Source organism: Camellia sinensis, chromosome 2 (genome assembly GCF_055761805.1).
Source record: "Camellia sinensis isolate YWXY chromosome 2, ASM5576180v1, whole genome shotgun sequence".
Taxonomy (NCBI): domain Eukaryota; kingdom Viridiplantae; phylum Streptophyta; class Magnoliopsida; order Ericales; family Theaceae; genus Camellia; species Camellia sinensis.
In genome coordinates, this window is record NC_138962.1 from 96384298 (window position 1) to 96400225 (window position 15928).

The 15928-nt window shown below is 34.1% G+C and overlaps 1 protein-coding gene and 2 long non-coding RNA genes across 3 annotated transcripts; 1 reads left to right on the plus strand and 2 right to left on the minus strand.

The window, feature by feature from the left end:
- Positions 1–538: 538 nt before the first annotated feature.
- Positions 539–4076, minus strand: LOC145789218 (endoribonuclease Dicer homolog 3a-like). The gene is made up of 6 exons (XM_082912251.1): positions 3964–4076; positions 3481–3661; positions 2853–3024; positions 1800–2071; positions 1184–1712; positions 539–1067 (listed from the first exon to the last, which is right to left on the minus strand). The coding sequence occupies exons 1-5, from the start codon at positions 4074–4076 to the stop codon at positions 1644–1646; spliced, it is 807 nt and encodes a 268-aa protein (XP_082768377.1). The 3' UTR covers positions 539–1067; positions 1184–1643.
- A 7859-nt stretch (positions 4077–11935) lies between these two features.
- On the plus strand, positions 11936–14076 carry LOC145820203 (uncharacterized). The gene is made up of 2 exons (XR_014361373.1): positions 11936–13401; positions 13769–14076. It is a non-coding gene; the product is annotated as an uncharacterized LOC145820203 (long non-coding RNA).
- Positions 14077–14209: 133 nt separating this feature from the next.
- LOC145820204 (uncharacterized) lies at positions 14210–15369 on the minus strand. The gene is made up of 2 exons (XR_014361374.1): positions 15251–15369; positions 14210–14484 (listed from the first exon to the last, which is right to left on the minus strand). It is a non-coding gene; the product is annotated as an uncharacterized LOC145820204 (long non-coding RNA).
- Between the last annotated feature and the right edge of the window lie 559 nt (positions 15370–15928).

Here is a 15928-nt window from a genome sequence, read left to right on the forward strand (position 1 = left end):
TAGATTCCATTTAATCTGATTATTTCTTATGTCTGCAATATTCACAAAAATAAAAATGGAGAAAACAAAATATTATCTTACTAACCCTCAACAAATAAAGTAACGAATAATGTGTTCAAACACCAAAATAAGAGTATTATCAACTTCACTTTTTCATTATTACCACACAACATGATTGAAGTTACCAGTGTGTGTTTGAAGTTACCAGTGAGACCAAAATGACTACGGTTGGAGCTATAATTAAAGTTATAGTTTACCTTGAACTTAACTGAAAATCATGACTTCACATAGAACAAAAACTAGAAGAAAAAACTCGAATCAGGATTATGGCTGCTTGAGTTGAGTTGGTCAGTTAGCACCAAAATAAGAGTATTATCAACTTCACTTTTTCATTATTACCACACAACAGGACACATTAATCACATAATGTGAATATTGTAAGTCAATTACACCGAGTATTTACTTATGCTATTCTACTGTTTTGAAACTATTCTACTGTTTTTCATGGGTACTTGATCTCAACTTTTTCAAACTATTCTACTGTTTTTAAATGCTAGTTCTGAAAGTCGTAATTGTTTTTCATATATGCAGAATTCCACTAAAAGGGCATTTCCTCTGCCTAAGAACGTAAGAACCCTTGTAAATGCATGCTGCCTAGATACCAAGCCTTAAAATCATGAATACCTCTTCAACCAATTTACAAACATCAGGAGAGAGAGAGAGAGAGAGAGCTATTGGATTCTCATAACATTTAATTACGTAGTCTCCATAAGTCTTAGAACACATTTTGCACTGAAAGAACAAGATAAATTAATAAATTACACATTTAAAAGCAACTTACAAAATCTTATAACAATGGAAATGAACCATAGATTTGATATAAATCCTGACAGTAAAACAACAGAACACAGGGATGGCACAATACGAAAGCTTCTTTGTTCTAACAAAAGTTTAACATGCAAGTGAGCAAACCTTCATTCCTAAAATCCACAAGAAGGTTGTGTGCATTGTGACTTTGCTTTAGCAGTAGCAAAGGTTGTCCAGGATGCATTAGTGTAATCCCATACCTGATCAAAGTTAATGTCGAGTTTCAGTAAGTGACAAATGGTGGGCCAAAATAGACTATGCAGTGAACATAACATTACATTTAGTATATATATAAATAAAATAAAAAAGTACCTACTTTTTGCTAAAGTACTCTGCAAAGGATGAATAACTAGAAGGGATTGCATCAGAGTTCCCATCAAAAGGACTCTCAGCAGATGTATTATCAACAGCATGTAAGACAGAGTAAATTCTCCCCGTGTGAATTGCCAAAACCACCATCTCCCTGAGGTTTTTGGTATCAATTGATTTATTGGCCAGGTGGATGACATTTGTGGCTTTGCATTCAGACTCAATTGAGTTCATGCCATGAACTGATGAATTTCCCTTATCACCACTAGACTGCTCAGCGCTTAACCAAGCATTTTCTTTCAAAAATTCTACCACAGAAACACAAGAATTGATTCCCATCCAATTAATTCTCCAAGGTTCATCACTAGAGACATTTGATGACTCCAGTGGTAGGAGAAGGTACATGTTTGATGGTTTCCATAACGATTCCCCTTGCAGTAGAAATTTTCTTCCTCCTCTTGATGATTTCAATCGAACAAACAATTTCCCAAATATCCCATTAAAAAAAATTCTTGAAAGCACATTGCTCGCACCACCTAGCAAGGAAAAACAGAATGCTTTGGCATTAGTAGAAGTGTTTCACGTAAAACAGAACCCAAATTATTTTAAACGTATGCTTGAACCTGTTCTGCATCTAGATGTATTTCGCCACATGAAGAAATCGAAGATTTCACAAACTTCGAAAGTAAGAAAAGTTCCATTTCAACACTTCCCACATCATCATCTAGCTTTGAGTCAATCAAAAGAACAAAACTAGAGTAATGCACACCAGGTATATTACAAGTAAAATGTATTCTATAAGCTTGAAAAACAGTGCCATCGGGTTTTAATCCCCATGTTCCAGAGAGTGCATGGACACAGGTTGTCCCATGCAATTCCTTCCTTTTTGTTGTTCCTAAAGACAACACAAAGAAACACAAAATAGCTTTAACACACAAGATGATAAACATATTAGCAAAGATAGATAACTAAAAGCTCAACAGCCCAGCCTAAGCGTACATATGGGCTATCATCCAAGGTGCAATTTTTTTAAAAACCAGTAAACACCCTGCAAACAGCATTGAAATTGAGAAGAAAACCAAAACAAACTGAATGGTGTAACAACTTGCAAAGGCATCAACCATTACTAATGCTATCTACTCTAGGGTATGGAGGATGTAGCATCAATGCTTTATCATGTCTGTACATATACTAGCAAGTACAAGCAGATGGAGGTGTAGTTGAACTTTATTGTTTTGAATTGAAATGCTAGCTAACAGTTTGCTAACCAGCACTAACATCTCACTAGATTTTTTCTATTACTGCTCAACTATCTACTAGAGTCAGATTTTGACATACTAGTGCATGTCAGTGCTCGATTTTACAAGCCATGTCATTAGTGGTGGATATGTAAAATGAAGTGATATGTGATGCACATTTAGTAATTACTATGATGCAGAAAGAACGACATCAAGCTTGAATTCTAGAAAAGAATTCAGTTGTACTTTCGTGTATCATCTATAATCCCTAGGGTTCTTCAGTTGCAAAAATTGTCAAATTTATTCTATTTAGGCTTAAATTATGACTCCTAAGCAAATGAAAATGAGATTTTCAAAGAAGGCCCAAGTTTCTAAAGTTATGAAGCACCTAGAATATAATCACTTTTGTCAAAATGTAAATTTAAATATAAAAGATACCTGCACTTGAAGTTGATCCTTTGCTCTTTAAAGTGGAATCATTTACTGAAGGCTCTTCATTAAAAGGAAGAAGATGATCATTAAGAGCACCCATCTGATGTAATTTCTTACACGCATCAAAGCAAACAAGCTGCTTTGATAAATGAGAATTCCTGCTAATAATCGGTGCATCCTGCTAGAGTGAATCAAGTCAGAGAACCTGTTGCCTTTGAAAATAAAGCACTATGGTAGTTGATCATCATTTAACAAAAGCATGTATTTTCGAATGAAAATCTCATATCTACAAGGATATTGTTTCGAATGAAATTTTTTAATGAGGAAAGACTATATATTTTCGAATGAGAAATTTCAAATCTCAAACAAATATATTTTTGAATGAGAAATTTCAAATCATAAAAATATTTTTTGAATGAGAAATCTTTAGATCTGAAACATATGTTTTTGAATAAGAAATTTCAAATCTCAAACATATTTTTGAATGAGAAATCTCAGATCTCAAACATATATTTTTGAATGAGAAAACTCAGATCTGAAATCTTAAACATATGTAAACCCTAGGAGAAGAATCGATCGAACGAAGAGCTTGAGAGAGAGAATGCGAAACTGAGATTGTAGACGGTGTGCTCACCTTAGTCAACGATGCAGATGGTGGTGGCGGTGGAGCTTCGAAATCGATAGAGCACTTCGAAGTCGAAATCACTCTGAGACTGGATCTGAGATGATACCGAACTGAAGAAGGTTGAATCGTAATCTCTGAGACTGAAGGGTTTAGAGAGAGCGAGAAGGGTTCTGAATCGTAATCTCTAAGACTATGAATGTTTCCCAGATTCAAAATGAGGGCGCAGAGAGAGAGAGAAGGGTTCTGATTCTCACAGAGCTAAAGAGAGAGGGGGAGGAATACTATTGTAACACGTGAAGGCGTTTAAAAAACGACTTCTATTCCTTAACGGTACCGTTTTAATCAAAATAAAAACGACGTTTATAAAACGTCGTTAAAGGTTAGAAATAGTGGTGTTTGAAAAAACGTCGCTAAATAAACGCCGCTAAATTCTATATTTCCTGTAGTGTATCTGTGTAGTATATACATGGTGCTCTAATTGATAGGGAGCACTGGACGCAGTAGGCTTGCAAATCAACAGCTGTCCCTCCTGCATTGGCATGAGAAACTATCACAAGTTGCAACTGCTTAACGCCTAAAACCACAGATATGAATGAGTAACTCATGTATTATGTAATTCTGGTTCAAGCTGTACATACCATAAACTAGCAGATATTTTCTGGAAGGATTTCCACACTAAAGCTTGAACAAGTTAGCATGTAGGGGGCAGATGATGCCAGGATTGTTTCTCTATTGGTTTGATACTTATTTTAGACAACAGTTGCTATGGATTTTAGGGATGTTGACTTGAATTAAGTTTTGTTATGATTGGTAAATTCATACCCCAACAAATTGAATGGGGAATTTTTGTGGAAATAAACTCTTAACTTCCTATTAGTTGTATGCTTCAAATTTTTTTTTGATCAGCAGTTGTATGCTTCAAAATGATAGTAATGAACCTTTTGTTTGGTGGATAAGAGCTTGAACTGTTCTTTAGTGCATTTGTCAAATGATATTTCGTCGGAAAGTGAAGATTGCTTCTGATCACTGTGATTGGTGGCAGTCCTTTCATTCCATCAAGTAACCTTCTCAAGAGGTCTTTGACTGGTTGCCTGTGGGCCGTAAAGTGACAAGTCACCAGACTTCCATTTGTAAAGCACTTAAGGTAAAGTCAATTTGTTTCATGTTTCTTCTTTGTGAAGTTCATTGCTGCAATATTGGTGATGTTTGGATGGTGCATGTAAATTTGTTTGCCAAAGTAAATTCAAATTGCATGGTAGTAAATTTGATTGGTGCTGCTTTTCTGTACGATGCGCTGGAACACATTTTGAAAATTTGTTCTTCTTGTCCTAATTTCTAGAAGTTGCAGGCCATGCAAAATGTTTCCCATAGAGGCATATGTTCTATATAAATCCCTGGAAATAATGTAGGTTTTTGCATTGAGATTTATTGTGATTACTTCTTACCCTCCCTTGTGCACTTCTTTATGTTTTTATTTCTTTCTTTCTTTATTTTTTTATTATAAAATTTCAATGTTGTTGATAAAAGATTAAAAAATTTCAATGTTGTTGATAAAAGATTAAAAAAACAGGAGTTTCTCTTTCACTGGGAGACATGCTTTTCTAATGTAGATATATGGATAGAAATGAACAAGGTGCCCTACTCCATGTAACTCATGTGGAAAAACACACTCTCAACCCATGGATCTGCAGATTGAGAGCAATCCTTCACCAATTTGCAGATTGAGAGCACGGATTTATTTGGCAAAGAACTTTGACTGTTATAATTCTGCACAAGCACTTGAAGTGGAATTTTTGTTAGCATATGTGAATAAGGCCTGGGGATTTGCAGTGAGGACCCCGTTCAGTTTGAGTTTTGGGTTTCCAATTTTAGGGTAAAATACTAATAGGTCCTAATAGTTGGATTTAATTCTTATCAAGTTCTATTGAAAATAAGTCATAATAAAATCGTCGCTAAAACAAATTTTTTGTGAAATTTTTTGGATGTCCCTAAAAATTGACAACTAGTGACTTTTTTTTGTTACGATTTTTATAAATTCTCACTAAAACTTACAATTAGTGACGTTTTTCTGTGACAATTTTCAAATTATCACTAAAAATTGAAAATTAGTGACTTTTTTTGTGACGATTTTTTTAAACTGTCACTAAAACTGTCACTAAAATTTGTAAATAAGATTTTTTTAATCTGTTTGCTTAAATATAAAAACAAGAAGAGGGTGAAGTCAGCTTATTCGTAATAGCCTTTTCATCTAAATCGGATTCTTTATTCACTAGATTACTGATCAGAGCAAGTTAAAATATTAGAAGATAGTAGATGACAGAAAATTATATATTGTTAATTTGTTAAGGATTTGACCATTGTTTGGTACGTTTTCAGATTATCTTAGTATTCCTTCTTCCATTTATAGTAGTAGTTCTTGATGGTATTTTATATTTTCATTTTTATGTGGCTGTTTTGTTTTACCTAATGCAGTGCTCAAATTGTTTTAATAGGTATATATGATGGAGGGCAAAGATGAAGAAGATAAAAGGGGAGAAAGAAAGTGAGGCCTCACAAATTTAATCCAGTCACTTTCATGTGGGCCATCTGTCAAGCTGTTTAGAAAATGCTGGAAACAACGGGGCTTTTCCCGGGGCTTTTCCCATATTAAGCCTCTTTTGCATCTTAATTCCCAAACTAAACCTAGTTTGGACGGATTTTTCAAACTAGGCTAAAGCGCTATTACAAATCGCGTTTTCACTGTTTGGAGCCAAAAATTTGATGAATAGTGAAAACGTTATTCCAAAACGCGCTTTTGATTAAGAAAGCGCTGTTCCAAATCACGCTTTTAAATAGCGTTTTCACTGTGCATACGAAGAAAACGCGGTTCCAAATCACGTGTGCATATTTGTTTTCTTAAGAAAATGATATATTAAAATGTGATCAAAGAAAAACATAAATTTTTTGTAACACAAATGGTAGTGCACTTGTTTTGCCACCACAGTGGCGTGGGTTCAATCCGGGAGTTGCTACATTTCAATTAAGTTCAACTCTTTTTTTTTTTCCTTCCACTCACTCTATACTTTTTATATTTATTATGTAATTTTTTTATCAAAAAAAAGTAAAATGTTTGTTTGGTTAACTACTCACTCTATACTTTATATATTTACTATGTAATTTTTTTATCAAAACAAAGTAAAATGTTTGTTTGGTTAACTAAAATTTTTTTTTATAAAATACAATTTTTTCCAAAATGTTAACATGATTGTTTAGAAAGTATTCAGTGTATTTGGTTTGAATTTTTTGGATTTAGTTATTTGAAAATTGAGTTTTTTTATTTTCGTATTTTTTTGTTTTTAGTGAATATTTTTAAAATTTTAAACATTTTTTTTATTTTTTTAGATGCACCTTAGTTAGATATATCTAAAAAGTAAAAAAATTGTGAAAAAATATTTTTAAAAATTAATAAATACATAAAAATACAAAAAAAAGTACTGAAAAATATTTTTGTATTTTTAGTATCTTTTTAGCAAATTATCATTTTTTTTCAGCAAAATGTACTCAAAAAAAATATGCAGAGTGAAAGTGTACTCAAAAAATACTTTTTCAACAAAATGTATGTTTTTAAAATGTACTAAAATATTTTAAAAGCGTACATTTTTTTATTTTTTCATAAATATCTAGAGTATAGAGTGAGTGAAAAAATACAAAAAAAAAAAAATGTACGCTTTTAAAATATTTTGGTACATTTTAAAAGCGTACATTTTGCTGAAAAAATATTTTTTGAATACGCTTTCACTGTGCATATTTTTTTGAGTACATTTTACTGAAAAAAAAATGATAATTTGCTGAAAAAATACAAAAAATACAAAAATATTTTTCCAGTACATTTTTTGTATTTTTATGTATTTATTAATTTTTTAAAATATTTTTCACAATTTTTTTACTTTTTAGATACATCTAACTAAGGTGCATCTGAAAAAGTAAAAAAAAAATGTTTAAAATTTTAAAAATATTCACTAAAAACAAAAAAATACGAAAATAGAAAACTCAGTTTTCAAATAACTAAATCCAAAAAATTCAAACCAAATACACTGAATACTTTTTAAACAATCATGTTGACATTTTGGAAAAAATTGTATTTTATAGAAAAAAAATTTAGTTAACCAAACAAACATTTTACGTTTTTTTTGATGAAAAAATTACATAATAAATATATGGAGGGAAAAAAAAAAAAAGAATTGAACTTAATTGAAAGGTCGTAACTCCCGCGAATTGAGCCCTATTGTGGTGGCAAAACAAGTGCATTACCATTTGTGCTACAAAGCACTTAAGTTTTATTTTGATCACATTTTAATATATTATAAACATTTTCTTAAAAAAACAGATATGCACAGTGAAAGCGTGATTTGGACCCGTGTTTTCTTCGTATGCACAGTGAAAGCGCTATTTCAAATAGCGTTTTCTTCAGAAAAAAAATTTATATTAAAAGCGTGATTTGGAACAGCGCTTTCTTAATCAAAAGCGCATTTTGAAATAACGTTTTCACTATTCATCACATCTTGCGCTCCAAACAGTGAAAGCGCGATTTGTAATAGCGCTTTAGCCTAGTTTGGGAAATCGCGCTTTCACTATTTGGAGCGCAAAATGTGATGAATAGTGAAAGCGCTATTGCAAACCACACTTTTAATTAAGAAAGCGTGGTTGCTGAGAGGGTAATTTATGATCTGGAGTTGGGCCGAGATATCGACCGAGCAAGTTGAGGGCCCAACGGTGCATAGGTCCGAGACGATCGACTTTTTACCCAAAGTGGGCTGCCAAAATTTGGGCCGGGCAGAGTACGGGCTGAGTGTCACCCCGGACCGGACAGAAACTGCTCGGTAAGGCAGTGCTCGGTCGGACCAGGGTGCCCGGTCCGAGGATGGCCAAAGCCGGATTGACCGAGTGACCGGCGCCCAAGAAGGCATGGACAACCGAGGAAGTTGAGTGGCCGGTGCCCGGAAAGGCATGGTCAGCCGAGGAGACTGTATGGTCAGCAGGAAGGCCGATCGAAGTATCCGGGCTAGGCTCGGCCGGGATGCCGCTTAGCCCGGTCCTCCGTGTGTCTATCCGGTTAGGCGCTTGAGGTATGAAGCATGGTATGACCGAGGAAGGGCAGCTCGGCTGCCGAGCTCCAGCTGTGCTGACAGGCAGTTGAGAGCAGGTGATGAATGGCATGGTTTATGCTGACAGATGGGATAGCAGAGCCACGTGTCAGGAGATGACAGGGAGTGGATATGGGGCTCAGAAGGTATATAAGCATGTCTGCGCCCCCCATACGCGACACACGAACACATCTGTAAGGATTTCTTACACTCAAACACTCTCTCCCTTCTCTCTATTCCCTCTAAGGTGTGTGCTAACTTGACCGTCGGAGGGTTTTTCCGGCCACACACCGCCGGGTAGCTCACCGTAATTTGCTCACAGGTGATCGGATATCGACGGAGCTTGGAAGAAAGGAATACGGGCACGCCGGAATATTCACCCCCGTACAGTTGCAAATCACGCTTTTAACATAAAAAAATTTTCTGAAGAAAACGCTATTTGAAATCACGCTTTCAGTCTGCATAAATTTTTTTTTTCCCTAAAGAAAACGCTATTTGAAATCGCGCTTTTAAGCAAAAAAAAATTTCTACAGAAAACGTGGGTCCAAACCACGCTTTCGCTGTGCAGAATTATTTCCTTAAGAAAACTTTTAATATATATTAAAATATGATCAAAGTAAGGTGTTCTTTGTAGCTCAAATGGTAGTGTAATTGTTATGCTTAGCAAAGGCGTGGGTTCAAACCATGCCAACTCCCTTCTTTTTCTTTTTCTTTTTTTTTCACTCTATACTTTATATATTTATTATGTAATTTTTTTATCAAAAAAAAGTAAAACGTTTGTTTGGTTAAATAAAAAAAATTTCTATAAAATACAATTTTTTTCAGAATGTCAACATAATTGTTTAAAAAGTATTCAGTATATTTGGTTTGAGTTTTTTGAATTTAGTTATTTGAAAACTGAGTTTTTTTGTTTTTAGTGAATATTTTTAAAATTTTAAACATTTTTTTTTACTTTTTTAGATACACCTAAGTTAGATGTATCTAAAAAGTAAAAAATTTGTGAAAAAATATTTTAAAAAATTAGTAAATATATAAAAATACAAAAAATGTACTGAAAAAATATTTTTGTATTTTTAGTATTTTTTTCCAACAAAATGTACTCAAAAAAATATGCACAGTGAAAGCGTACTGAAAAAATATTTTTTCAGCAAAATGTACGCTTTTAAAATGTACTAAAATATTTTAAAAGCGTACATTTTTTGAGTACATTTTGCTGAAAAAATACAAAAATATTTTTTCAGTACATTTTTTGTATTTTTATGTATTTATTAATTTTTTAAAATATTTTTTCACAAATTTTTCACTTTTTAGATACATCTAACTAAGGTGTATCTAAAAAAGTAAAAAAAAAAAATTAAAATTTTAAAAATATTCATTAAAAACAAAAAAAAAATAAGAAAATAAAAAAAATCAACTTTCAAATAACTAAATCTAAAAAAATCAAACCAAATACACTGAATACTTTTTAAACAATTATGTTGACATTTTGAAAAAAATTATATTTTATAGAAAAAAATTTTAATTAACCAAACAAAGAAAAAGGAGGAGTTGGCGTGGTTTGAACCCGTGCCTCCGCCAAGCATAACAATTGCACTACCATTTGAACTACAAAAAACTCAAGTTTTATTTTGATCGCATTTTAATATATATTAAAAGTTTTCTTAAGGAAGTAATTCTGCACAGTGAAAGTGTGGTTTGGAACCACGTTTTTTGTAGAATTTTTTTTTTACTTAAAAGTGCGATTTCAAATAGCATTTTCTTTAGGAAAAAAAAAATTTTATGCTGACTGAAAGCGCGATTTCAAATAGCGTTTTCTTCAGAAAACGAATGCACAGTGAAAGTGCGATTTCAAATAGTGTTTTCTTCAGAAAAAAATTTTATGTTAAAAGCGTGATTTGCAACCACGCTTTCTTAATTAAAAGCGTAGTTTGCAATAGCGCTTTCACTATTCATCACATTTTGCACTCAAAACAGTGAAAGCGCGATTTGTAATAGCGCTTTAGCTTAGTTTGGGAATTCCTTCCAAACTAGGCCTAGTTTGGGAATTAAGATACAAAATAGGCTTAATATGGGAAAAGCCCCGGCAACAAGCAGTCAGGCCTCTGATGGTACTCATTGAATTGTCAGTCTATAGCATCTCCAGTACCAGTGAGTGTTCATGTACACTTTGAAGTTTCTCCAACTAAACTTTTTTCCACTTGTAGAGCTTTCTTCTTATTTTCAATCGCTTCCGTGAGCTTTGTCTCTTCATTTTATGCTCAAATAATTTTAGAGCCTCACGAATTTCATCTAGTCGCTCGGTTGATGTAACCACTCTACATTAACTTCATTGTTTGAGCATCTTTCACAGCAGAATAGTAGGCAGGTAGCATTTCTTCGTCAAGTTCGGTCAATTTTGTTCTCTAAAACTTTTGGACAATCTTGCAAATTCCTTCCAAGAGCAAATTTCTCATTTAAGCAGACTCCAGGTGGCAATTTTGTGCAATATCTTCATGCTTGTTCATTATGGCTTGAAGGGTTGCGTCTAAACTCGGGTTCACGTCATAAGAGCCCACTAGTCCTGTCATGCCATCTAGTGTATGGAGGCTTTTACCTATGTCATCAGAAGTACTTGGCCTATGAGAAAGGAAACCATCAACAATTTGTGTCGGCTGATTGTTTGGGCTAATAGTTCCTTCTTTTTCATGTTCATATTGAGGAACATCAACAATGTGAGTAATTTCCTTTTGTGAGGAAGCGATTTTTGTCTTTAAGGAAACCCTTTGAAAAATCAATATAAACTCGAACTATAGTTTTCTGTACTTCAACAAGTACACCAAGGGGTTGTTTCTTCATATCCAGACCATGGTTAGAGAGGTTAGATGGAGGGTTGTTAATATTGTCCTGTTTTGGTGACCTTGTAACCAACGAGCTTGAGTATCCTCTCCAATTTCTAGTTCTCGTTCAGAAAACCATGGTATCGAGCTCTTTGCCTTTTTCCTGCTCCCAGTTGGTGGGCCTTTGCGGTCTTTTTTGGGGAGAAAGGGAGAAGGATCCAGGATATCAGGTTTCGATGTCTGTCTCGTAACGCGCTTCGAACAGCTAATTGAAATATTGGCCAAATAAAGACGAGCGTAATTTCCATTTTCATCTTCTTCATGTTCATTTTTGGATTCAGGGACTAGTTTCTTTCAAGGCTTTGACCAGCCTGTGGTGCCGGGGCGTTTGATTTTGGATGGATTTTGACTGAGGGTATTTTGAATAGGTCCGATCTTCGGTGATAAAGCGAGCTCAGAATGTGGTTGCGGCCCAAACTCGTTATCAGACATGGCTGCTACAGGTGAAATGGGTTTCATAGAGAGAGAGAGAGAGAGAGGGAGGAGGAGGAGGAGGAGGAGGTGCGTCTTGTTATTGTTGACAAAGCAAACCCTAATTTAGGGGCATTATTCCTTGGAGGAGTAGGAGAGGATTGTATTGAAAGAGAGAGATAGAGATTCCTTCAATGTTACAGAGTTATTCTATAAAACATTAAAACATTAGCTTTTGTTGAGTCCGGATCCTCTGCCGTGGTTCCCTGCAATTCTTCCTGCTGTGGTACTGAAACGACGTCGTTTTCGTCTTTTTTTTTTGTTTTTTTTGTTTTCTTTCTTTCTTCTTTTCTTTTGCCCATTGTCTTCTCTCTCTGAGGTAGGCTGAGAACCCTAACCCATCCGAGGAGCAAAGCAGAGATACGAAACAAAAAGGAGGGCGATGGCGGCAAGGCAAGGCGATGTGATGCGATGCGGTGTGATGCGGTGGCGGAGGCGAGGCGAGGCGAGGCGACGGTAATGGATTTTCAACCTCCTCCTTCTCTATCTCTCCTCCTCCTCCTTCTCTCTCTCTCTTTTTTTTTTCCCATCCTTAAGAGAAAACAGATGTGAATCTGCTTGTTTCAGATCTGCTGTATGTTGTTTTTGGTGATAGATCTGATCATTTTTGCTTTCAATTGGGGCTTTGGTTTTTCAATTTTTGTGGCTTGAATGGTGTTGTTTGATAGAATAATTAATCTGGGTCTTTGTTTTGACTATATGATTATGTTATGAAAGCCTTTTGATTGTATGATTATGGAAACCTGTTGAAAACCTCAATCGATTTGATTATTAGAAAATAAAATTGTTAAAGTTATTTAGAGTTTTTGTATCTTTAAGAATATGGGTTTGATATACAAGAAATTTTGGCTGGATTCGTCAGTCCAAATGTAAATATAATAGACTTATCAATCAGTACAAGAGATTGAATGATACTTGAACAATCTTGAATTTGATGAGGTAGTTCTTGTGTTCATATGGAGTTCAGTTTTATATTTTTTCTTTATTACTGATGAATTAAAACTCTCTATCGATTTGATTAATTTTTTATATCAAATTTGTATTTTGTATTTTGATTTTCCTTCTAAGGGCTTCTTGAATTCTGAAGAGAATTCACAGAATTATGTTGTGGAATTCTTTTTTGTTCAAAACTATATCAGATATGTATATATGATTAAGATATTAGGAGAATTTATGTGTTTATATCAGATATTAGGAGACTTTATGTTGATTTTACACCACTTGGTATCAGATATGTATAGGATTAATATTCAAGTGATCATTTCATTTTCATGACAAACAAAAATGTTTTGCAATGCAGATGATGTATAATTCTTTTGTTGAACTATTTTACATGTGCTGGTTTCAAAATATTGCAGGTGTTGAGGTCCCATAAAAATGAAGTTCTGTTTATTCAATTTTCACATAATGGGGAATTCTTGACCTCGACATGAAGAGATTGTACTACCATTATATAGAAGGTATTCAATAAATGTGCGTATATACTTTGAATTTATGAATCAAATGTTTTGGATAGGAGTGAAACATTATCATTTTCACATATAAATGATATAATGAAATATCCACTATAACTAGTACTATTGTATTATCAAATGCAAATTGGGTAAGACAGTTTCACATCTATGGTTATGGTTGTGTCTATGTTAGTGTTGCTTTGATTTTTGACTTGGTAAGATAGGTTGACCAAGAGACGAGTATGATTCGATATAAACACTTTGACATGCCAATATATGTTTTTCTAAAGTATACTAAGCAAAGTAATGATTGGCGTTGATCATTGAAAATTTTCATTTTTTGACTCGTCTTCACTTCGATCATTGAATATAGGTGCCCAACCAAGGTAATTTGACAGTGGAACATACTCTATGCAGCCATGAAAATCCTGTTTCTTTTCTCTCTAGAGTCTTGATGACTTCGTGATAACAACGAAACGGACTATCTGCATATGGATTGTTGCTTCTCATATCAACTACGATTTATCGTCATCAATTCATTTCATGATCAAACGTCGTCGATGCTGATCTCCGAGCATGTTTCGTTCAAGTTACTGATTCTAACTAGTTGAAACAATCTTCTGATGATATTCATGTGAAACGAAGCAATTTTGGAAAATATCATTTTCATAGTTTTTATTTTTCTCATTTTTTCTGTATCTATTGTAGTAATAGAATTGCAAATTTGTCACACCCCAAATCCGGGCATGACCGGCCGTGGCCCACAGGGACTTAGCCCAAGGCACACGTAAGCATAAACACGAATCCAATCACATTGAACAACTGAACAATAGTCCAATAATAAATAACCAAAACTCAATCCAGACATGTCACAATTATAAACGGCAAAATCAACCGTAATAAAAAACCATCCAAACTTATGGGATATAAACAACCCACATATCAAAAATAATCCTAAATGAACTTCGATAAGAATAAATATAAATATGCACAAACTTGACATAACACTCTAAACTAAAGGAATGCCCTAGAGGTCCATGCAATTGAGTCCCCGCTACGCCATGAGTCCACTCTAAGTCCTTCTAACACCTGGAAATGGTAAACAACTAAGTCAACTGATAGCTCAGTGAGTAGCAACATGGATAGTAAATACAGTTTTGAAAACAGGGTTCAATTCCAAAATAAGATATATATCACAGAAACTAGATTGGCATACAGTTTGGTAAATACAATCTGTTTCAAAAAGAAGGTTCCACAATTCAACACTTAAAATACTCATGTCTCGCAAGAACATGATAAACGGCATTTTCCACTTAAAACAGATTATAACATGAACACCAATAATTTTCTAAGTACCAATAAAAACAAATAATCTGCCACACAGTTCTCAAGGCTATAAGCCCCATTAGATCCAATACCGAACTAAGAGTCATCCTCAGGGTGGCACCTGGGCCTTTTCTCAAAGACGATCCGATTGAAGGTCACCTAGTTATTTTTAAAGGTCTTTTCCTTACAATCGTTGAGCACTAGAGTCATCACGGCCCAACCCGGATCTGTTCCCTAGTGGCTAGAGTCACCACACACAGTGGAATAATTTTCCTGGACTAAATACACACATGGTCCCAATAATCAATACACATTAGTTTCGCAAAACATGGTGGTTCATCATTATAAACATGAGACCAAAACAAATAGTTTACAGTATGCCAAGTTCACACATGTTTCAGAAATAATTTGATTCAATTGATAATATAATAATTTATCAAAACAGTTTAGTCTTGAAACAACAATTTAATTTTCCAACAGTTCAGGGTAGGGGAACATTTATAAAAATACGTAGCATGAAACTACTCACCTGAAAACGAAATAATATAATCCTCGTATAGAGTGTAAAAGTCCAACTAGTGCCCTGAACCAAGTATAAAAACTACACGTCACAACTAATTTAAAAATACTAAAAAAAATAGGAACTAGGTAACCTCAAACTAAAGCGCACTAACACGGCTCAACCCAACTCACCGTTACTCTTAATTATTACCTAAGTTCATGTTCTTCAAGGTTTAAAATCGCCCAAGACATGGGTTCCGGTTGAAACTTAATTAAATGTGACTTTGAGATAAAACAGAGTTTTAAACAAATTTTCCCAATCTATTCGCTAACTTTGAAAATTACAAAACCCACTCCACGCTATTCGAAAAATTCCAAAAACCTCCAGATATCAACTAATATATCCTAAGTTTCAAACCCAATTGGTTTCACTTGATTTTCTTATCAACATAATTATCTACAATTTATTATATCCAAACAGGTTGTTTTCTGCAGCACTTTAAAGAAATTGACGGTTCTCTTAATATACATGAGCAATCAATGCAAGGCCAAAAAGGTACGAAACTAGACTCGTAACCGGTTCTAATGACGGTAATTTGATAATTTTTGGATTTATACCCAAAGAGAACAACACTCCCGAATTTACTGTTTCGGACTGGTTTCCTGGACAGATTTGAATACCTCAATTTATATGGATTTTGACTCC